General features: G+C 41.2%; 1 protein-coding gene across 1 annotated transcript in view; it reads right to left on the reverse strand.

Annotated features, from left to right (window-relative positions):
* Positions 1-8,278: 8,278 nt before the first annotated feature.
* LOC139715647 (uncharacterized) overlaps positions 8,279-24,367 on the reverse strand; it is a 37,515-nt gene continuing 21,426 nt past the window's right edge. Inside the window, exon 2 of the mRNA XM_071627205.1 lies at positions 8,279-8,399. Coding sequence (XP_071483306.1) covers positions 8,385-8,399 — 15 coding nt within the window. The 3' untranslated portion in view covers positions 8,279-8,384. The remainder of the gene's footprint in view (positions 8,400-24,367) is intronic.

Here is a 24,367-nt window from a genome sequence, read left to right on the forward strand (position 1 = left end):
AAAAAAAAAAAAAAAAAAAGTTCTGTGTCGAGCCCTAGCGAAACACTGTACATATATTTCTACCTTTTTGATCCACTGAGTCAATGGAATAGTTTATTCATTTCACGTGAAGCTGAAATTCGCTATGTGTACTTCCTACTTGCTGCAAGATTGGGCGCACCTCTGTGGCAATCTTTTTTCTTGGGGGGGGGGGGGGGGAGGGGAGGGGATGGCTTTGGCGTTGGTATGAAAAATAATATGTGAAGGAAATGCATACGCCGAAGACTTGGGCACTTTATAAATGACTGCCGTGTGTTATTCGTGACGATTAATTTAATGTCATTCGGGAGCACCTGTGCCATTGACGTAACTGATTTAAATTTTCTTTCTGAAGGCATCTCACGTCATGTATGTAAGCCATTGAACAGAACCGGAGCAACATCTACCGTCGTCGAAATTTTATTATTGGTTGGCAGCATTGACAAACTGTATCGATCGATAACCGCATATCTTATTAGGATGAGAAAGATGGCGGGGGATATAGGGAGTAGCCCTACATATAGTAAGCTGCATGATGTCATCCAAACGTAGCTTGATTTTTTTAGAACAGATGTAAAGAGAATACAATGAAACCACCTCAACGTAACTCTTTTGCCTGTGGCTTCCCTCGCAGTACACGTACCACCAACTTAAAATCCTATTGGCAATGTATAAATGCAACACGATGTGATATATAGTAAGGGACTTAAAAGAGTTAAGCGGCGACCAGGCGTCGAACACCTCAGACAGCCCGATGACCTTAACCGCCACTCCCCTGCTTTCCTCCTCACACCCTCTTCATCTCTACCCTCTAACTCTCCCCCTCTCACCTGGCATCTCTATCTCCCTCCCTCTTTTCTCCCTCATTTCTGTACTTTCTGTTATTTGTTCTGCCTGATCGCTTTTTCTCATCTGCCACCGAGGTTCCCTTTATCACACAGTTCCTCCAAAATGAGATCATATAGTTAATACTCCGTCCCTCCCCCTCCCCCCATCTCTGCCCCACCCCCTCCATCTCTCCCTCTCTCTCATTGTATTTCTCTATCTCTTTCTGTTCTCTTCAGCATCCGTGTATTCTACTCTTTTATTCATGAGGATGCGGGATGAGAGTTAATCGGGCGTGCGTGGGCACAGGAGCGCGATGGAACACATCTCAGCGAGCCTTTTGATCCGTCTTGGGCCTCGCCTCTGCCAGGTGTTTTTCGGCTCCTGCTAATGGCCTGGCCTGCAGCGCAGCAGTGAGAGGGACTGCGGATGCAGGAAAGAATGAAGTAGCTCTAGCGCGACTGTGAGAAATTAAATGGGAAGGGGAATGGGGCAAGGGGAGGGGAGAGGACTATTGAGATCATACAGAGAAAACGAAAGTAGGCTCCGGTCGATAAGATCGGTGTAGGTCTGTTCTGGGCCTCATGCCCCGTAACATTAATTGCCTTATCGATGCTCGTCTCTGTATGTGGATGTTTAATGCCATGTGAATCTTACATAGTCGAGGAAGAAAACACCATGGTCTTACCACACGTTTACACGACCAATAACTCCAATTTCTCCATAACTGCATGGATTTTACCTCGGATAGTTTACTGCAGGAATCTGATTAAACTTAACAAAAAAAAAAAGGAGAAGAAGAGGAAAGAGAAGAAAAAAAGAAAAGAAAAAGAAGATGACATGAACGAGGACATACCACAAGAATAGGTTTACTTCTATGTGCGTTCAAATCCTTATTAAGGGGTAGTGGTGTGTAGTATTTTTTTTCTGTTATCATTGATAGTGGTTGTAGTAGTAGTAGTAGTAGTAGTAGTAGTAGTAGTAGTAGTAGTAGTAGTAGTAGTAGTAGTAGTAGTAGTAGTAGTGGTGGTGGTGGTGGTGGTGTACAAGTAGAAGTAGTAGAAGCAGCATAAGTAGTGGTAGTAGTAGTAGTGTACAAGTAGAAGTAGCAGCAGCAGCAGCAGGTATCAGTAGTAGTAGTATCGCAACCATCATCATCACCACCACTGATGTGTATCATCATTTATTTCCGCCCTCACACGCCCTCTCTTTCACAATGATGTATTCACTGTCTGTCTCTCAGTTTATATCATTCTCACTTTTCCTGCTTTGTTAGGCCTGAATGACTAATCAAGAGCAAAATCTACATCTCTCTTTTCCCCAGTTATCCAGTCACCTTTTACCAAACACATAAACAAAGAAACGCCGGCGAAAAGAACCTTCCTAACGGCGGAGGTAACTGTACTCACACTCATCTCTCAAAAATTATTGACGTCCGATAAAACGAAACACAATGTTATACAAGCCAATTTACGAGGACAGAAAAATGCAATTTATTTTGAGTCAAATAATGTCACTGCTACATACATGGCACTGAATCTTATGATTGTGCATGATGAGTTCATCAAGCAATGATTCTTTTTGCCTTGCTGTGCGTTCATCCGCAGGGCATTCGATATGCTGTCACGAGTGTACATGGGTGTCCTATATGGGGCGTATGCTTCGGTGCGTGTACATTACGTCACATCTGCCCGAATAATCGAGGAGCAACGGCATGTCCAATATTATGATGACAAATGTGATATCTACTAAATAGTATACATAGGCCTAGTAATGGCTCTGTATCCAGTGGACTACCGTGTCACTATTGTACTGGCACATAGTGGTTAAAGTTTGCATCTTCACCATTACCAAGATGCGTTAATATTGTAGCAATGTGGGCTAGATGAAATTATGATGACCAGTTCTTGATTTTACATTTTGAGAATTATTGCTCCAAACTCAAGTGGTATAAAAGAGAAAAAAAAAACCCTTTCGGTCATTTGCATCTCACTCTTTCGGCAACAGTCATCGTTAAACACTTTACAAAATGTATAATCGAAAAGTAATATCATAACGCAACCAATATATTCATGACATACGAGATAAGTACAAATATCGCATCTTCGAAATGCTGATACAAAAATGAAAGTATAAAAAATAAAACGATCGAGAGGTAGTCATTTATATCAAAGACAGGATTCAATCAATTGTTGAAAAGACCTCACTTCGTATCTCCAACTAAACAGTAACAGGAAATTAACCAGTTTTTTTTTTTCATACGGTGGCGACGTTACACAATTATCTACAACGTGTACCTCAATGAATAGAAAAAACAAACAAACAACAACTGAGGTGATCTTTTCCACTATAGTTTAAGACAGGACATGGAGAAAAGATTATGCGTGATCAATATAATGGCAGTCAATATATAGGATTACTTTAGTTAGAATCAATGAGTAATCACAATCGTTTTTGAGACAGGAAAATAAACAAGCCACGTTGTTTCTTCATTGTTCTCTTTTGCTCCTATACAGCAACCCAAAATGCCTTCCTAAAGATGGATCGCCGTGGACCATTCGCACAATCGGAGCATGTCCCACAAGAAACCGAGTATCCAAAGGTGCAACTCAAGAGGATAAGGAAGGAGAAGGAAAACATGATTATTGACCATAATAATAATAATAATAATAATAATAATAATAATAATAATAATAATAATAATAATAATAATAATATCATTATTATTATTATTATTATTATTATTATTATTATTATTATTATTGTTATTATTAATAATATTAATATTAATATTAATATTATTAATATTATTATTAATGCTAATAATGACTGATATAGAAGAATAAGAAAAGAAGAAGCGAAAAATGAGGGTCAAGAGATGACAATTGGAAGGATGAATACGGGGAGGATGCGACTGAATACGAAAGAGGAAAGCGGGAGGAGGTGATAGAGCATTACCCTCTTTCAACAACAACAGCACTTTTACCCTCCTTTACAAAAGGGGTATTCCAGTCGTGACATCATTACCCTTTTACAACAACTGCATTCGACGTCCACAAATCACAATACCCTAAACCTTTCAGAGCCATTGATCAAAAGATACAGCCAACTTTTTTTTATTACCTCGATGAGGATAATGTTACTCAACATAATGTGAACAAAGCATTCATCCCCAACTACTTCTAATGGAATGTTTTCTAACAATCAATTGCTGCCCGTATCGAATTTTCATTAGAACATAAACTTGCATTATTGAACACATTGAACAAAGTCAAAGTCAAAGTAAAGATTTTTTTCCGAGGATCAGAAGCCTATTCAGAAAACAAAGCATTTTAAGGATAAAATCGAGCATGAGTAAGACAGAGAGAAAACGTCCCGATTATTCTTCTTCAATAAGTCCTCTTAATGTATAATTATAGTGGTCCTATTTGCATGACCCTATTTGTATGCTCCACCCTTTACGATACCGGACGGGACGAAGAAGATCCTGGGAAAGAGAATTTGATGAGCTCATTATAGATTAAAATTTGTTTTGCGAGGTCGACAAAGTCACTACATTCATATCGTCACCTTGCCTACAATGAGACGGTTATAACATTTATTTTGGAAGGAGAACAGAAAATGCGTGGAGCCCTTCAACGAAAAATACACTTGCATAATTTCGTTCCTATACACAAGGTAGAGGCGCATTTTGGTTGAAGCGATTGTCAGCATTACTTCACTGTCATCATCTTAGCACAAGATGATGGTGAAGTCTACAGGGACTTGCAACAGAGAGCTAAAACATTAATCACATGGGGTGGGGGACGAGAATTTGCGAGACAACAAACGAGACTGCTTTGAAGTTTGTTTCACAATCATTATGCCGTTTAAATAACTGAGCAAGTGTCAATTGTCTACCTTCCCTTTCAGTCATGACTTCTTCAAAACAATTTACCCGGTTAATAACAGAAACGCTCGAGAAACATCCAATTAAACGGTTCCATCAACAACAGTACAGTACATATGAAAGAGCGCTGCTCTCAGTGGTATAGAATCTGGTCACTGCAACCACATTTTTCAAAACTTCTTTGAGTTATCGCGATTTTCTGTTTTTTCATTGCGGGATTTCGGCATATCATTGGTTTAATCCACACCGACATTTCGCTCTGAGCGTTGAAAACGTCTGGGAGATATCACTCAACTTTCTATAATATTACACCCACACGAACACTCGAAACATTTCACAAAGGTGTACAAGACAAGATTATTCCTCTATCTAAAATCACACACATAATTGAAGTGGATCAGTTTCCTTACAAGAATCGGCCTACTAAATCCATGTTTCATTGAATACAACGTACTGTACAACCACACGATTCACCTTTCCGGGTCCAATTTTACCGAGGTTGGCTCCGTCCAATGTTACCATGGTAACCATAAATGTCTGCAAGATACCAAAGGAGGGCGTGATATAAAAGTGGCGGAATAACGTTGATAGCACTAACTGCCTATCTCCATGTTGTGCTCACCCGCCATGGACTATTACAACAAACTTCGATTGTGTGCATATCATCCTTTTTTAAGGGCATCCACCCCTTCTCAATGATTGTGTCCTCCGCGTACTCCATTGGAACCGCAGCATAATTCAGAATAACATTGGTGGTCCCTTATTGCACTGACTAAAATTACAAAACATCGCAATCACCCTCGACCGTAACAGGCATTTGATGGCGAATGTGCTCATGAAGTCCGAAGTTCAATGAACTCAGGTGTCACGTGATTCTACGAATATCACTCCTGTCACGATTGAATAAACATAAATTTCATCAATATCTACCACTGTTGATATCCATGAAGTGAAGATACGAGTAACTGTACGTGCGCGTCTAAATCCGTACATTCATTAGCATTCAATTTGGCACAATATTTTGTTACGTATCCGTAGGTCATTGCTGGAGGTGCTGAATACTGCACGATCTATTAAAATACAATTCAGCTTTATTATATCAAACAGTACTAGACTAAAGCAACAGGGAGACAATATTCCACGTACAGACACTCTTTGCGCTACTTTTATCCCTGTATTTATATTTTGGCATTTATATTCCTTGCAGAATTGCTTATAGAATGAAGATGTAGTGTTAAATTGAGGCGATGAGTGTAGTTGAGTTGCAAAAACCCATATCTGCTTGTCGAAACTGTGATGGCAATAAATATGTGTTTCTTATCCCCTAGCCATGGATATTGTTCATAATAATTTAAGCTGTATTAAAAAAATTCCTTATGTATAATTTACGCGGTTCCATTGCACTACGTTCCAAAAATGCCACAAATCGTGAAATCAAAGTGCACATCTGAAGGATTATGTGCTTTCGTACCGTGCACACAATTACTCTTCTCTAAAATTTAGATGTACCATGATGATTAAATGTACCACAGACGAATATCTGAATGGATTGGAAGTTTTGCGAAAAAGTTGGCGCGCAATTTGTTGGTTATGTTTTAGATAATCCCTCCAAAAATAATAACGTGTTTTCTTACAAGACACATACGATTCCTAAATATTTCAAATCAACATGTTTTCTCCCCCTCTTAAAATGAACCTCACCGCCTAATAGTCCATAGACATCAGTTGACTGTCATTATATCATACAGCAATATAATTCTCCAAGGGTCATCAATCATCTCTTTCGATCCTCCCGACGTTTCGTCACCATGGAAACACATTGGAAGTCCATCTGACGGTGACGACTACACTGTTTCGTCTGGATGTGGTCCTAACATGGTAAGTAGTATTAATTACACACCATTTTTTTTCTTAAGTTGCAATAGTCCATAAATGACTTACTTGACTGGGAAGGGTGACCTGGGAAGCAATGACCACATTGCTACGCTGCAAAAAGTCCGGTGTTAAATAGTGAACACCGAGCTGGTGTTAAATTTTCGGTGCTCATTTATGATTTTAAATTAACACCTCCGGGTGTCATTTCCAAATTTTAAACTGTTTTTTGAAGAGTTTCTTAGTAACTGCACTTCTTGTTGATTTTTATATTTAAACAAGACGATCAAGAATTTTACATTAAAATACTAGATTTTTGAAAAAAATGTGAAAATAAATTTACACCAAAGTAACACCAGCTGGTGTGGTCTCTTATTGAAGCTGGACGGGTGTTAAACCATTGATATTAACACCAACAAATATCAAATCAACACCATGTGGTGTCATTATTTAATTAACACCAGTACAGTGTCAAAATAACACCAGGTACAGTGTCAAATTAACACCACGAAGTGTCAGATGAACACTTTTCAACACCATCAAAGTGCATTTTCAACACCTGTGGGTGTGGTCCTTTATTGAAGTTTGATCGGTGTTAGATTTAACACCCGTGGTGTTAAATCTAACACCGATGTTTTTACAGTGTATGATAGCTACTGAGCAAACTCATGTATGCAGTGATGCTGAAGCAATGCGAATGTTTGGCATTATACTGTTTGGGATTCATTTTCCTATAGCGTTTCATAGCTCCCTATTTCATGTTGTTGGGTGAACTGAAACTGCACCTGAAGTGCCAATCCACTCCAAGATAAAGTTGACCTTCATGAACACGAGTAAAACCTAACAAAAGAATCGTAGAGTTTGCATCAAAGTCGAACCTCATTCAAGAAAGTAAGTAAATTTATTGTAGAAGCTTTCACCGATCAGCGATGAGAGGTGCAACCATGTACTGTTATTGGCAGGCGATGGTGTAATCACCTCACAATCATCCCAGTTGACTACAGACAAATCTCCGCTAAGGTTAATTTCATCAATGAGAATATGAATCTTTCACATTAAATAATTGCAGTCTTGCAGTAGCCGACAATATAGCAACGGTCACTTTTCGGGGGAAAAGATTACGGTTTCTTAATCAACGACAAACACAAACATGATTTTGATAAAATTATTTTTTTGTGTGTGTACATACCGATGGGAGAATTTCGGGAGATCATTATCAGCGTCACTTCAAATCTGCGTGTAGTCGCTAACATTACGTAACCGGAATGCCATAACTCTCTTACGTTATGTCCGACTTTTGGCAAAACCTCTTTCATTTTGTCGGGTCTGATTTTACTCTAAGTTTATCAAAGCAATCTTGACCATAGTGTAGATGACTTGAACTTCCATTTGTAACTGTGCGCACGAAGTGTGATGCTCTAAAGCTGGCGCCCTAACATAATGTTCAGATAACCCAACTCATCCTCCTCTCCTCCACCCCCCCCCCCCCCAATATTCTACAAATCATTTTTCTGATGACTTCTTTCCGTTACACTGCGGTGAGCCCGCGAGCTTTATTCTTGGAGGTACTATGGCGTTGACTGCGGCATCCTAGTCGACTCTGGCCTCGTGGTATCATGGAGAAACAACCTAGGCCGCAGTATCACGGAGCAACAACCTCTATGGTTCTATCATGTCTGCGATGATTCTCTAGAGGTCTCTGTTGAGTCGGTGCTCCTCCTGTTCTTCCGCTCACCAGCTGTTTCGTTGCCGGGGATCTCGCCATCTTGATTTATCCACGCTACTCCATCGCACCCTGCAGGCGGGAGACAAAACCCGAGATATTATGATTAACAAAATACTGTGCAGTGTTGCAGCATTGTGGGACATAGGTCTACTACATTAATCATAACATACTGGACTTCTTACTGTGAACATACGCAGAATATTGAATCGAGACTTTGTGTTGATTTGTGTTTGCATGTGTTTGTTTGTGTGTATGTATGTGTGTGTGCGTATATGTGTGCGAGGGTTAAGATAATGTAATGATCATAATGCTATCAGCGATCTTGATTTGAAGCGCTGATAGTAATCAGACGTAGCCAATCTCAGCGTCCTTCTGCGCACGGTGGCATACCAAATAGATGGAGAGGGAGGGGGAGGGGGGAGGAGGTGAGGAGAACATGAAGAGAATCTGATGGATTGACGCGACACAAGGATTTGTACAGTCAAGAGATGAATGGGTTGGCCACGACGCGGGCAAATGAATGCGAACACAGACAGAAAGAGATGGGAGAGATGGAGGCAGGGAGAGAGGGAGGGGGAGAGAGGAGGTAGAGAGGAGAACAGGGAGGAGAGGGAGCGAGAAGCCTGGAAGACCATTAGTAGTCATGACAACAATCCGGCCATGTGGACAGATGTTTTCCAGCATCGCGTGCGAGCTCGGTCCCCGGGGCGCTGCTCCCCGATCAATGAGCCAGCCGCTCGAACTGAAAGCAGCAAAGCAGCACAAAAAACAGCCTCTCTACCTTGAATAATTAGAAGACCGCATGCTGTACCTACAAAATTAAACTATCGCAACGACCATTTCGACTGGCTGTAAGCTTTACATTGCTGCGTTTTGGCGCTCTTTTTTTTTTGGTCCGGTGTCTCGCTTTCTCCCCCGTCTGTCTGTTTCTTTCATACACCTACAATAACGTGGATTGATCGTGCTCATGCAACGGATATTCGCGCTATTTTAGACGAAAGCATCCCTCTCCCGGCTTCTTTCTATCAATACCTCTCGTCCCTTCCCTACTTTCTCCTATATTGCCTCTCCTAGTTCACTCTCTTCCATCTTTCCCCATACCATCTTCTCCTCTCTTTCTTCTTTTCCTCCATCCACCCCCCCCCCCCCCCATTCGCTCGTATGAGAGTATGACAGGCAAGAATGTATGATGTCGACAAGGGAATCTGATATAAGGTTCTGATGACAGATTTCGCTACCTCATTACTTGCCTTCCCTATAGTACACGTATGTCGTGGATAGAACGGTGTTGTCATGGGGCCGTAAAGAGGCCTCTCCGTATCAGACACCATTAGTGATGCCCTCTTCCAATAAAGGGATGTCGGGAGAGGAAGGGTAGGATGGGCACCGGATGGGTTGAGGATAATAGTTATGGGGTTACAAAGTGAGTCTGACACGGATGCGAACATGAACTGCCCTTGCCCACGAAAAACTCGCCACTTGTGACAAGAATACGACGCGGGGTTGAATGCAAATTTTGGGAGCATTTATCTCCCCATGTTTGTGCTGGCTTCCATAGACAGAGAGCCGCTGAACAAACAAATATAATGACAGAAGTTTCAGGAAAATAGATCAAAGACTAGTAAGAGAGTTATGGAATTTCAAAGTGTCTGGTGCTTTCACGAAACATAAACATTCGTCACAGGTGCATATATGCAAATTAGATGACGTAATATTCTCGCTTCACGATAAAAGTCTCCCACCAACCTCCACAAGTCATCGTTACTGAATTTCTAATTTGATAACAAATCATGCGATGAATTATTGAATCCTCTCTGGGTCACAGTACCGCAGAGTTGTCATAACTCAGCAATGACAGAAGAACGGTGCTGTAGTCTTTAAATTGAGGAGGTGAGAAGGAACATGATTCGTTCTTTATCATTTTATTTTGTGCTTATAAAGCAATGAGAGCAATATGAGGCAAGAAATCGTTTTCTCATCAACTCAGTTGTGATTATTGGTTCATTTTTTCCTTTTGTCAGTTCTCATGAGACGATATTTAGCCAACTTTCTAAGTCAATGACTTTCATTTCTTGTGATTGCATCATGCTTCCCTGATTACACTGTCTTTTACCAAAGTAATCTCGTGCATGGAGTGGCATTTCGCATTTCAACCTGGCGGTTACTAACACCACTATTGGTGACGGAAACGGAATGGATGGATTATTCTTCCCGAGTGAAAAGCCTGACGTATGAAATAACATAATTAAGAAGTCGAGACGACAGGTTGGAATTTTGATTTGGCACTAGTAGATTTTTGATTTGGCTGTGAGAAATTATGCGCCTCTGTAGGCAAGACTATTTTGAGCTCACAGGTGCTCAGAGATGATCATTGGAGACGCCACGGATTGATATCACAGTCCTAGTCAAATTCGAATAAAGGCATGGTTTTAACAGTACATGTCTATGATTTTCTCCCGTCAATACTCGCCGTAACCAATTTCATAGCCATTGATGCCGACAATGAGAACAGTAAATGTGCATGGCAGATGAAAATTTTTGTGTAAATGGGCATGGTGATGGGGTGGAAAGCTGCCAAAATAAGCTCGTATACATTGACGTAATCTGCGATCATGCAAGTGCATTTATTGTTTTGCCTGATCTGACAGCTCATGTACTGAGTATAAAGTGTATCATGAAATTCACTATTGGTTTGAAGTACACGTAGTTGCATGAGCTTTTTTTTCGCGTCTACATCCTATACAGCGACTGAGCGTTAGAGCCGCTGATGATGAACCGCGAACTGGGTGACGTCACTTCCCGTCTGCAGGTCAGATTTCTTGGAAGTTTGGAAGAAGAGCTTGAACGAATAGACTGCTTCCTCCTTGCTCATCGTCACTCTCGCTTTTCAATGATGGATGCTGGCAGCAGGCGATTCGTCATCGTCCTTGCCGTCGCTATAGGCACCTGACCTCGTTAACTATTCTAACAAGGCGAGGTGTCCGTCCTTGACCCTAACTCTATTTCTTTCTTTCTTCGTTGCTGTCAAACGAGTCAAAGCTGGTGGAGACTCCAAGCAACAGACGGACACTCCTTAAAGAGTGCATTGAAGAAAAAAAAAAGTGGCGGCAAAGGGGCAATTACGGCGAAGAGTAGCTTGATATATGTCAATCTTCAAGCCTATGAGTCGTTAGCATCCCCGCTTTATCGTCTGAGCAGTAGCATTAGACTAGAAAGGGAGAGGGAGGGAAAACAGGCATGGATGCCACCTGTGCTTCGTGACCAGGGGCAAGGTTAAGGTCGCGCGGTGGTTGGGTCAAATTCTTGTCAGTCACAGTCACCCAGGCTCTGGAGATGGTGTGTTTGGGAGTGTTAGATCACATTTACTGCCCATATGCGGTCGAAACGTCCGCCAAAGATGACAGGGCCAATTGATATTACTTTGACAGATTGACATTTTCGGGACCAGCGAAAAATATAAGAGAAAGATAAGCGCTAAAACCGAAACGAACGATTTATAGAAGCAAAACAAAACAGATATGAACTATGTGACGAGGAATCGTGCGAAACGTGGGCATGTGTACGAACGTTTGACCTCAACTGAGAAAATCCTCTTTCAGAAACCAATGCCTCAAAGCAATGTCATCAGAGAATAACTGGCCTTGTAACTATGGCAACATGCAAACAAACCCATTCATCCGCCGTGTACAGGCTCAGACATATGAATGAAAGGAGCGAATCCATGCATACTCAGGCGAATTTCATAATTTTCGTAATATTTTCTATACTGGGGAAAAATGCTCTTGCTCTCCCTTTACAATCCCTCTTTATCTCTCATCTTAATTTCTACTTGTCGTATTTCTCCTGGTGACACGTCTTTCTTGAACGACGCAGCAATATAGGAAACAGGGGATATTGTGTCTACAGAAGGGGGACAGCCATGGAGCCACCATCGGATTCTATACCAGCGGATGACGAGATCGTGGTCTGCACAAGTAGACTAGAGTCGGCACCTGCAGGGATCACGGTAGAAACGTCGACTTCCACCGAAGCCACCGAAAAATCAGCCCATTTATCATGTTCGTGGGTAAAAGCAGAAGTGCCACATGACATGGGTATAACAACATAGAAATCGCTCCTACATCACACGCGACATAATATTGCACATTATTACAATTTCTCTCCGGAGCAGATGCCAAGAGACGAAAACCCCGACATATTGCATGCATGACCTATGGAGTGGGAGCGGGGGAGATACAACATGCAGTAACTCCATTGCAAGGGTCAGACATCTTGACCATCCTGTCAAAGAATGTAGGCCCACGCACCAGTCAGGAATCGAACTATAGAGACTCCCCTGCTAATGATGAGTCAGGAACCGCTCTCCCACCTAATCGCATCGCAACCAACGACGACGGACAGGTGATCGCCGATATCGAGCCCGTCGATGCCACCAGCTGATTGCAGTTCATGACGGTGACGGTGTGCAGTCAGCGTGCAACAGGGTTGCTAAAGAAGTGTGACAACTATCACGATCAAGATTATCATGATGACGAGGAGGAGGGGGTGGGTATAAATATCTTTCAAGTGAAAGTCACAAAATGTGAAAACTAAAGCTAGCTCATTAATGTTCGAGACCAGTATGAAATGACGACACTTTCATTTTAGTACCGGGTTTTTTTTAATGATAGCTAAAGCACGTTTTAGAGCGAAATTGAACAAGCAGGTTAACTAGGCCACAAATACAACAACAACGATGGTACCTGGATTAGGAAAAACCTCGAAATAGAAGGTAGCTTCGCGGAGGTAGAATATTATTATGACTAAAGCACCAATTTGCAGAGCTTTTAGGGCCAATTTTTTTACGCAGTCCCACCTCGGTCGTATCGACCAGCCACCAGACGACGCGGAATACCAGAACGACCGTGACCTGAAATGCCCGCGTCTTAGGAGGGAGGCTGGGTAGTGGCGGGCTGGGTCCCGCGGGAATCACTACGAGACATTCCTAGGAATCAGGTTCGCCCGAAACACGCCGACAAGAAAAGGGGGTGGGGCGGGGTGGGATTTAGAGCTCTTACCAGTATCCACTATTGACACATCACCAATGTCCTAATACTTTCATGTCACACCACGATACACATGTGTTGTGGTGTATCATCACAGCAGTTGAAAATACTCGTTACTCGAGAAATCTCGACTGTAGATTATAAAACATAACAATTTTTTCAGTGATTTCTTTTTCCTCTTTTCAGGACATAGTCCTGATATATGATTAGCTGTTACAAGTGTTCCTGGATGATTATGGTTTGGGAATTTATTCTTCCCGTCTTTCTTTCTTTCTTTCTGTTTTCTTTTACTGCATGTGAGTTATGAACAGCAACAGAACACAAACCCACTTAATTTTTCGCTAGTCGAACCTGTATGTGTTGCAAACGAGATCACGATTCTCATTATTGAGTGGCCGTACAGTTTGTTAGAGGAATTATTTGAAGAAATATTTACTACAAAATGTATAAAACTATATATGAATATCTAAAGGGATATTACAGTTTCGGCTGAGATGGGTCTTCAAGGTTCCAAACTTTTTTTATGATAACTTTTTGAGATAATAGAAACCTTTTTATGAAATATGAAAGAGCATACAATTCTAACATAAAGTCAAAGTTTATTTGCTAAAAATTTGTTTTAAATGGCTGAGATATCCAAAACAGAGTAATCCTAATAAAAGGTGGGACCCACCTTTTATGAGGATCACGTTGTTTTCATTAAATAGAATTTGAATTCCTCCTAGAATTGTATGCTCATTTCATAAAGTGGTTTCTGAGTATCTCGCAAAAAGTTAAAGCCGAATCCTCACCCTAACCAATACTATACCATCCCTTTCAAAAAGCAACGCAGTGTTGTTCCAGCGCGCTTCTCACCTCACGGACGTCAAAAATGTAGCGCGCATTTATCTCTTATATTTTGACCTCTGATTTAAAAAAAAAAGCGAATGAAAACACCATCTCTTTTGTATGTGGTAGCTTTTGTTTTATGTTTCTTTCTACTCTATTCTTTCTCTATCTTTCTCTATCTCTTGCAACACACACACACACACACACACACACACACACAGCCTTCAACAAACCCGCAGATTTTGTGGAGAAGCTTTCGTTGCCACACGAACTGAACAATGTGCGCCTCTGCCTCTGCCGCTTCACAATTCTAGACGGTGTTGTCTGGGCCAGCGTGTTAGGGGGCAGTCCGATCGATAAAATCCTTCGACTTTGCTCGCAGAGGAGAAAAAAAAATAATTTTCTCTTTTTTCAGTTTTGTTCTTTTTCTTTCTCTCCCCTTTGCCTGGAGACGAACATGAGTAAGAAAACACTTGGCGTTACTCACGAGATGCTTGAAAAATTCGATGACAGCAGATTTTTCAATTCTTCTCTCGCCAAATATTGTAATTCGAGTGCGCGCAGGCGGCTTGGAGCAGCACTGATGCAGTGTCTACCTTGGAGGTGCGCTTCAAGCAACTTGCTCACATCACCCCACCTTTCGATTATATGCCATCTAGTGACGGTCGAAGACAATCACTGCATCTTTCTTGCAATGCAAACGTTGTTCCCGAGTCCTCATATGGGTTGACATCCAACCCGCATCTCTGTCCCGCGTTTTCGTGTCGGCGCGCACGCGCAACGAACGGCAATGCGGGTGACTCGAGGGGGATTTCCGCGCATTATTCCCTGGCTTGTGAAGATACCACAAGAGAGAGAGTGGTTCTCCCCGGAGCAGCTGCTGAGCTCTTGACAGAGGAAAGTTTCCGGAGACTCTGTCGTAAAAAGTACCGTGCTATGAAGGTTTAGCCCCCCTCCCCCTTCCACTGATTGATTCTTCAAACAGGATTGCCTTGAAGCACTCACCGCGTAGAATATGAAAGTAAAGAAGGATGGAGGGAGGGAGAGAGTGAGATGGAGAGGGAGCAAGAAAAACATACGAATAGACAAGACGGACAAACAAACATATCAAAGTAAAACAAAAACTCAACCACAACAGCAGTAGAAGAGTCACGTAGTCACGTTGTACCGATTCTGAGAGCGGACGATTTAGAATAATGAAGTATCGCTCATCATAGTTTCTAACGTTATTCCCCCCTCAAAGGAGAAAATTCTTGCGTGTATAAACGGCCCTACATCCAAAGTAAGAGATTTCCATAACTAACCAATTTGTAAGGATTGCCTGAGGTAGATTGTGAGTAGTACCAATAGTGGAAGTAGCAAGAGTTTAACACTCAAAAGTTAATTTGTGGATTTTGTATTTTACGAACTGGAGATGGAAAGATGTCAAAATGCATGGGATTTTAGTGGGAACCCATTGTATATAAAACCTCTTTCTAATGAATGAAGATGAAGAAAATCCCGTATGGAAATTACTGTTGCATATAAGTAAGCGAAACACAAGAACAAAATTAGTGAACTCGTACAAAAATCGGACAAACTATTTGAATTGATTTAAAAGAGGTTATCGACCATGGCCTTCCTGGACGTCTCGAGAGTTTATAACGGTGTCATACCTTGCAAGATGCTGTGCTAAAGAGGAAATCCATCTCAAAAATTGATAAACTTCAAAATAAAGTGAGAAATATTCCGTTCAGAACGACACAAAAATGACAAAAATCGGATAAGAAATAAGGAAGATATGACATTCTGAAATTTCTCACTTTTTCGGAAAACATTTCTTGACCAGTCATTATGAATATTCAAATGCGCAAGTTGACAAATATATCATACTCTCACAATTTCGTATTCATTTCATATACAGAAATGACAAAAATTCCATCTTTCAGCTGTATGAATATAGGCCGAAAACTTGCCTTAACCCCCCCCCCCTCCCAAAAAGAAATAATAATAAAACACACACCACACCAAATGTTAACTCTCTTGGTACGAGAACATGCTTTTACTCGTATTGGCTAAAAATAACATTTTTTTCCCGATTTTCATATAGGCCTAGAAGATATCGTGAAAAATTGTGAGGGTTTGATATCATCAACTCGTTCATTTGAATATTCATAAGGACTGGTCAAGAAATGTTTTCCGAAAATATGGTGAAATTTCAAAATATTATCTTCCTTATTTCTTTTCCGATTTTTGTCATTTTTGCATCGTTCTGTAGGGAATATTTTTCTCGTTCTTTTGAAGTTTATGTATTTTTGGGGTGGATTTCCTAGTAAGTAATCATTGAAAATGATTACTTACTGGCATAAAAAATATGATGCTAACGACTGATATGATCTGCTGCTTTGATCACATGGTTTCATTCAAGCCCTTCCTCACTGAGGCAGTGTTTTCCTGAAATTCTCATCGGATATAGACCTACTCATTTCATACAAGTGCTCCTTTACATGCTCCTATGTAGGCTACCAAGCATGGTGACTACACCATTGCCATATTTCAGGAGCTCACAGCGCACATTCCCACTCAGGGTCCGTCTACAAATTTCTGTCTTCCCATTATGACCACGATACCTTTCTTTCGGTCTAGCACACTCGGAGGACTTCTCCAACGATCCATCAATTATCAAGATACCATTTGGAGTCTAATCAGGGATTTCTATACTTATGTAGAGCTTTATGAAGAAGAGGGGGGAAAAGCACTAACACCATCAAACCCTGACAACCGATTTTTATTCCGTCATCAAAATGAATCATCATGAAACCTAGGGACCGACCCGTGAGTAATGCAGACGGCATTTATGTTCGCCCCGTCAGCATCAACAGCCCGTCTTTGGAAAACTAGCCACAATCACAGCTGCCTTGGAATTAGGCCTTACCACTCATTATGCATGTATGACAGAAAATATTATTTGTTTCTTCTTTGTCCCCCCCCCCCCACCCGAATAATCACAAGGTCCAAAAGTGTAAAGATTGAGGTGACAGAGAGAGAGAGAGAGATGGTGGGGAAGGGCGAGTACGGAGCGCCCTCTCTTTTGCAGACGACATACAGGGCTCACACCTGTAAATAAAATGGAATGTCCCAGACCCCTTCACAAATTCGTACCAAAGATACCAAAATAAATGAAGAAAAAATTAATAAAAAATCAATAATGCAGTTTGGCAAAAAACTGAATAGCTGCAGATATTGAGTATGAATTCCTCTACAAACTGCATTTTGGTTTGAAGATAAAAACTTTTCTCATGGAATTTGAAGGGATTATATTTCATTGGGTGCATGTACAGAAAATAGGTTAGTTTTTGACTAAAAAGAACTTGTAGTCTGGCTTGGCGGACCCTTACACAGAGTTTGAGCTGAAGAACCCGCCTTGGAAATTTGATGGATGACAGGACATAGCTCACTTATCCAGGTTAGTGAAGATGAAACACCTCATTTCTCCCAGCTATATTTTATAGAATTTTTTTTTAATTTTAAATTTTAACACACGTCTCTATGGGGAATTATTTACCCGTGTGAGCCCTACTAAACACAGTGACTGTGACTGCAAAGCGGGACAGGAATGCAAGGGAGCGCTCATTTCCTCGAGAGAATATCGCGATTTCACTGATATGGTATGAAAAAGACGGCTTGTTTTGGCTCAATTTGAACACTCTTCGAGTTGTACCAGTAAAACTTCCGACTGATCACTAACCCGTTGAGGACGAGTCCCGAGTATACTCGGGCAGATGTCAATGGGTAATGTGTGTTGTAGCAAAATCAGCCCGCCCCCACGGGCTAAACAGACTACATGTTCCGACCAAACATCAATGGCAACAGTGGTATCATAGGGAGGTGGTAGTATACGGACAATTCACTGGACTCGTAAATTCGATGAAAAGGTCCTGGGTTCGATTTCTATCCAGCGTCTTGATCAGATGTTTAACCGACAAATTCCCTTCCTCACCTCGGGGATAAGAGTGGTTACCAGCCAATGCTGGAGTTAGAGAAACGGCAAGGCCCTTTGAAACAGCAGCGCTCGTATACAGGAAAATCCACCTTGGGTAGTGAGAAGGACAAAATCACTATCCTAGCAACGAGGGTAAGGATGAGGATCAATATTCATTGGTTGGTTTTCATCTGAAAAGCACCGGATTGGAGTGTGATAAGGATCTGACGTACTAGTGCATGGTTTCCTGACATGAGAACTATTGCTGCCCTGCTCGACTGGTGACAAAATACTAGATATTGGAAGAATTTTTTCTTTTGAGGGGGAGGGGGAGGGAACCTGAAAACAATGGAGCGAAAGCGATCTTACATTTAATTGGTGTCGTGTAAAAATGAATATGATGATGATGATAAAGTATAACGATCATTACAGCATAACAATAATACAGTTATATCATTATTATTCTCATTATTATTATCATTAGTAGTAGTAGTAGTAGTAGTATCATCATCATCATCACCATCAACATCATCATCATCATCATCATCACCGTTACTGTTATTACTGTCAGTATCATCGGAGAAGGCTATTAATCTCGTCTTTGTACGCCAACCTAGTCGATGAGAAAATGACAAAGTCGCGACCAACTTCTTCTATGACTAACACACACAAAACACACACATTCACACACACTCACAGACAGACAGACAGACAGACAAGCGTTTCGAGTTATGACAAATGCCCCGTTTATACAGCGCCCTCATGGTGGACAGGCAATGTTATAGTAAGGATTTTCGTGTGAGTGCCAGTACTGGTGGAAGCAAGCTACACTGAAGTAGAATACGTCATATCAAGGAGGTTATAGGCGCGCCTAGTACCTCCTTGGTCATACTGGGGACATGAGTACATGCATACTCATAGTAAGACAAGAATATAGTGGTCATTAGTATCATCATCAGCATTAACATCAATATCATCTTTCTAACTACTACCATTATCATGAAATTTGTTCCCATCTAATTATCATAAACTTTTGGGAAAATGTGAGCAGGGAGGTGGAAGAAAGATCTTTCTTCCACCTCCCTGATGTGAGCATCCTTGAAAATTTGTGAGCTATCATGAAAGAAACAAACACACAGATACACACACACACCAAAAACAACAACTACAACAACAACAACAACAACAACAACAACAACAACAACAACAACAACAACAACAACAACAAAAACCGGGGTCGTTGCATCTGGTATCAGGAAATGATATCCTGATTTTCGCCCCATAAAAGTGGAAATCGATGCATTTGTAGCTGATACTACAGTGTGACCACAGTGCAATTCACCCGGGGGTCAGCCGATCGCAGACTGGGCAACAAGTTCTGAGAAATGACTGGATGACCAACGACATTTTGCTCTCTACACATCATTATAAGAATCATTATCAGAATCGACTGAATGACAGTAAGCTTTTGACGGGGTTCACCATTAATTTTCTAGAACGCATTTTCTAAAGTTTAGAGTTGCGATGTGATGCAGAAAGTGTAATGAGTCTCCTTGTCGGATTGCAGACTACGGCACAGATAACATTCCTTACAACATCTGTACCATGAACTCCTTGACCTGTCAGTCAAACACGAAGTCGTGACACCCTTAATCTCAGCACCGCTTATAACAATGCTTTTCATAATACCAGGGAGGTGGTCCTACCTCCCTGATAATACATAGGCCCATACGCATCATAATGGGAAGTGAATTCGAGGTCAAGCAAAGCTCTAAAATCACAATCACGGGTGTTTTTGTTTGTTGTTGTTGTTGTTGTTGTTGTTGTTGTTGTTGTTGTTTTAGATATACATATAAGAGAGAGAGAGGGAGGGGGCGAGAGGTATGGACAAAGATTACGCTGTTCAGACTGACCAGGGAGGTGACCTCTCACCTCCCTGGACTGACTATGCGTACCTTAGTCCATGGGCCAAGACTCGAAAAATGGGTTATTGGTACCACCTGAGGTGGCAAAACCTTTTTGGTGTCATTTTGTTTGTCGGGCATAGATATGTTTATCAAGCTATGATAGCATTTCCAAATGAGTAGCTTGGTCATAATAAATGAATTTTTAACCAATTTGGTCTCGTTTTGATATCCGTATACTTCTGAATCGAAACTACTAGTAACCGCTATACAAAGAAGAGCACTGTCTTCTGTATGTCCACAGGTGTTCTGTTGTAAACGCGGTGCGCATAGTCTTTATTCAATGCAGCGAAGGGAATATCCAAAGGGTTATGATGTCCACAACTGTCACGCGGTGCGCTTAGTCTTTATCTAGAACAATGTACCGTTATCATATCTAATGTTCCTAATAAAAGGGATTATCTATACTGTTTTTATACTACCCTCTCAACAAATACATCAGTTTTAAACAAAATCACTCGATTCGTTTACAATATTATTTATCATACTGTATTGTAGTGTACCGGTACATTGTTTTTGCATCATCTTTCATTGTTGGATGGAAATAAAGCGACATTGGCGTGGTATTAGCGTTTTCACCGTAGCGCTTTCACCGGAAAATGGTAAATAATTGAAAAATACGGCAAAATTCACGAGGAATTACTGTGTTGTTGTTGTTTTTAGATAATGGGATATACACTGTATTATAAGCTTTGGATATTCCCTTCGCCGTCTTGAATAAAGACTAAGCGCTGTGGACATCATAACGTTCGGATATTCCCTTCGCTGCATTGAATAAAGACCAAGCGCACCACGTTTACAACAGAACACCTGTGGACATACAGGAGACAGTGCTCTTCTTTGTATAGCGGTTAGTTTCGATTCAGAAGTATAGGGATATAACAACGAGACCAAATCGGTTAAAAATTCATTTATTTTGACTAAGCTACTCACTTGGAAATGCTATCATAGCTTGATAAGCATATCTATGCCCGACAAACAGAATGACACCAAAAAGGTTTTGCCACCTCAGGTGGTACAAATATCTGGCCTGGCCCATGGACTACCTGTTGAGTTGAACGAATGATATTGGAAAACACATCCGGGGACTACGATTGAGTGATTGAAAAACGTGCACGGCCGGGACATGCTTCAGGTTTGCCCTCACACTTACAACATGTATCAAAGTTTGCTTCTGAGTTCTACGCGCGTTTTCACAAGTGAGCTTTCTTTTTAAAGTCTGAAAACTCCACTGAGGGCTAGTGAGTTCGATGCCTCAATCCTCCACATCCCAGACTCAACAATGGGGCGAACTATTCTCACTCCCCCCACTCAGGTTCTCGTCCTCGTCGCATTCCAACGCTTGCCAATCAACCGAACAACCAACCAACCACTGGTTGGCTATCTTCCCCGAGGCTCGAAGGAGGAGAGTACCGCAGTCCGCCATCGCGGTCAATGACATCCGACGGGATCAGATATCGGACTAACTAAACCCAGAAGCAGCAGGTTCCACCGCCATCAATCAGGGTAGCCTCTCCCCTGCCACCACTCCGCACAAAACGCATCTCCTGATTTTGTGCATGCGCAATGCCAAACCTCAGATAGAGAAAGTATAGGCCTACTATCGAGATTGCCACAACCATGCAATGTAATAACGACATGCGAGAGTCGTGTCCCGTATCATCCGTTCCAGTACTAGCAGGTGCGAGTGTATAATGATTTTATTAAACACCTGGGTCAAGATTCAACATTATCCTGGCAGAGAGTGTTCAACGATGATAGTATTGTTTATTTTCCCCTCATCATAATTATAACACAAAGTGCGGAAACACTTATTTCATATTCTCCCAATGTCTATCGCACATCACAAAAAATAAAATGGTAATTGTTGCTGATCTGCTACAAACTCTGACGATGGAACAAAGACTTTTTCCGGATGCGAAACGAAACGAGAGAAACTCTGGAATCTTATGGAGAGGAAAATCTGGAAGTTTTATCGACCATAATATCTCAAGTTTACGAGGAATTTGCAACTTCTTTTATTCATGCATTTATTTGAGTCACTAGCTTTTGTCATCATGAGTGTTTGGATGTTTTTTTTTCTTATAATCTCTCAGGGATAACTCAAGTTGCGAACATAACGTTCGAAAGAAATTTCCCTCTTAATCGTCGGGACTGATTTGTGTACACCCTTGACCGACAAGAAAGCATGTCGTTCGGTATAGATTTCGTTGTCAGTGTGTTTTATGCGACCAGTTCGTGAGAATGCGAGCATTCCGCATAATTCGTCTCAAAATTCAGAATAATATTTCGGAGGCACAGGTGGCCCACCACTATAATAATACCACCAGGAAGGGTTCATCGACCTGAGATGATAGGGAATTCTTTTTAAGATATATCTTTAGAGGTCGAGTAGACTCCTATTTCTATGGATCATTGTTGTCACTTACCTCGGCCACAGTCAAGTTCGTCCTGACATAGAAACTGTTCGCTTTTTTTCTCTTTCTTTTTGTCTCGAGGGACCCAGTGTTAGTGGTGATTGTGGTATGCGGCTGTCGTGATCTGAGATAAATCATTAGCCACTAGGGGGATTCTCTCCAGCACGGCAGATTTTCCTGGAACAATGCAGGACCAAACTGACGTCTCAACAGGTAGCCCAGTTGGCAAGCTGAGGTCTCCCTCCTCAATTGCCTCTGAACTTCAAAAGCCAAGTCGCCCCCCCCCCTCCCATGTACAGAAGAGACATTAACAACATTACGGTCACTGCAGCAAACGCATTGCATTGCACATAATAACACATCGTATTAGATTCATAGTACATTGACTTTCATGATAAAAACAAAAACATTCACTCACTATGTAACAGGATCTCGTTGTGACACTTTTTTCCATGTTTCATAAATTTCATTTATGGAAATTCAAGAAATGAATTAATCACACATCCATTATTACTAAATTGAGGGTACTTGGCGCTATAGTTAAACAAAGGGGATACGAGGAGAGCCGAGTACCTCATTGATTAAACACGCGTCATTATTCATCCTTCCGATTAGGGGTCTATGGATGAAATTTGTACATCGGCACCTATCAGAGTCTAGAGAGCTCCTACAGTTCCTCTGGGATTTATCTCAGGCTTTTCGTCTTGAAGGATGGACAAATTTAGTATAACAATAATTTTTTTTTCTTTTAACATACTTTTTTTCTTAATGATATATACATTTCCTGAGTTCTTAGCAAAAAAAAAAAAAAAAAAGGTTCGAAAGGTCGAAAAAAGGTGAGATTTGCCCGACAAGGCAACAACTACTGCATGCACAGTGCATTCCAAGCACTGGTGATGCATGGAGTAGGAACCTATAGAATGGCTTGCCATTACTTAAGTCTTTCCATTACAAATAAATCAATGAATTTGAATACTCTAGTAAAACAGTCTATTGGGCGAAAGAAAAAAAGGATACATAGCATAATTAATTCTCCGAGTGTCCTATGAATTCAATCATCTAATAATACACTGGACAGAGATTCAGACAGAGTTGGAGAAAGATGCAAGATATTCGACAGGATGTCATTTTCATATTGTTGAGATATATGCTGCGAACATGGCTACCAGTCGAGAACCAACAATGCGCTGTATTTCCCTCCCTCTCAAGCCACAGAGGTGCCAAGAATTAATCAGAAAGCGTTATGAAAGTGACAAAGTACAATATACACATACACGTACGTACACACACACACACACACACACACACACACACACACAATCACAATCACACAAATAAGCATGCAGTGTTCGCGTCAAAAGAAAACATAATTATGTAGATCATTAGACCCTCATTTATGATTAATCTGGTGATATTTTTCCACAAAAATAACAAATGATATGTGAATAATTTTTTTTTCAAATGTCTGTATAGTATTGTACACACCACAGACAGACAGGAAAAGAGAGGAAGAGGGAGAGGGAGATCATGAAATTATACCAATACTATTGAACAATATCACTGGAATATCATAAATCAATGACGTGTATCAAATTTGTTAATAAATTTACTGAAGTGAGACGGAATATCACCCAATATCTCGCGGTCAATCTTCTAAACGGTGGTGTTGGGGGGGGGGGGGGGGCTGTGACTATACCGAGTGTATTTGACAGTCAAGCGTATAGCACACTATAGCGGCCAGTATGTACACAACCCCCCTGCACTAATTATAATTCATCCAATCTCCCTCCCCCTCGCCACGGACTGGCTCTTGCGCCCGCTC

The sequence above is a fragment of the Diadema antillarum genome, unplaced genomic scaffold, assembly GCF_040938485.1.
Source record: "Diadema antillarum isolate AM-2024a unplaced genomic scaffold, OU_Dant_1.0 scf00000053, whole genome shotgun sequence".
Lineage (NCBI taxonomy): Eukaryota > Metazoa > Echinodermata > Echinoidea > Diadematoida > Diadematidae > Diadema > Diadema antillarum.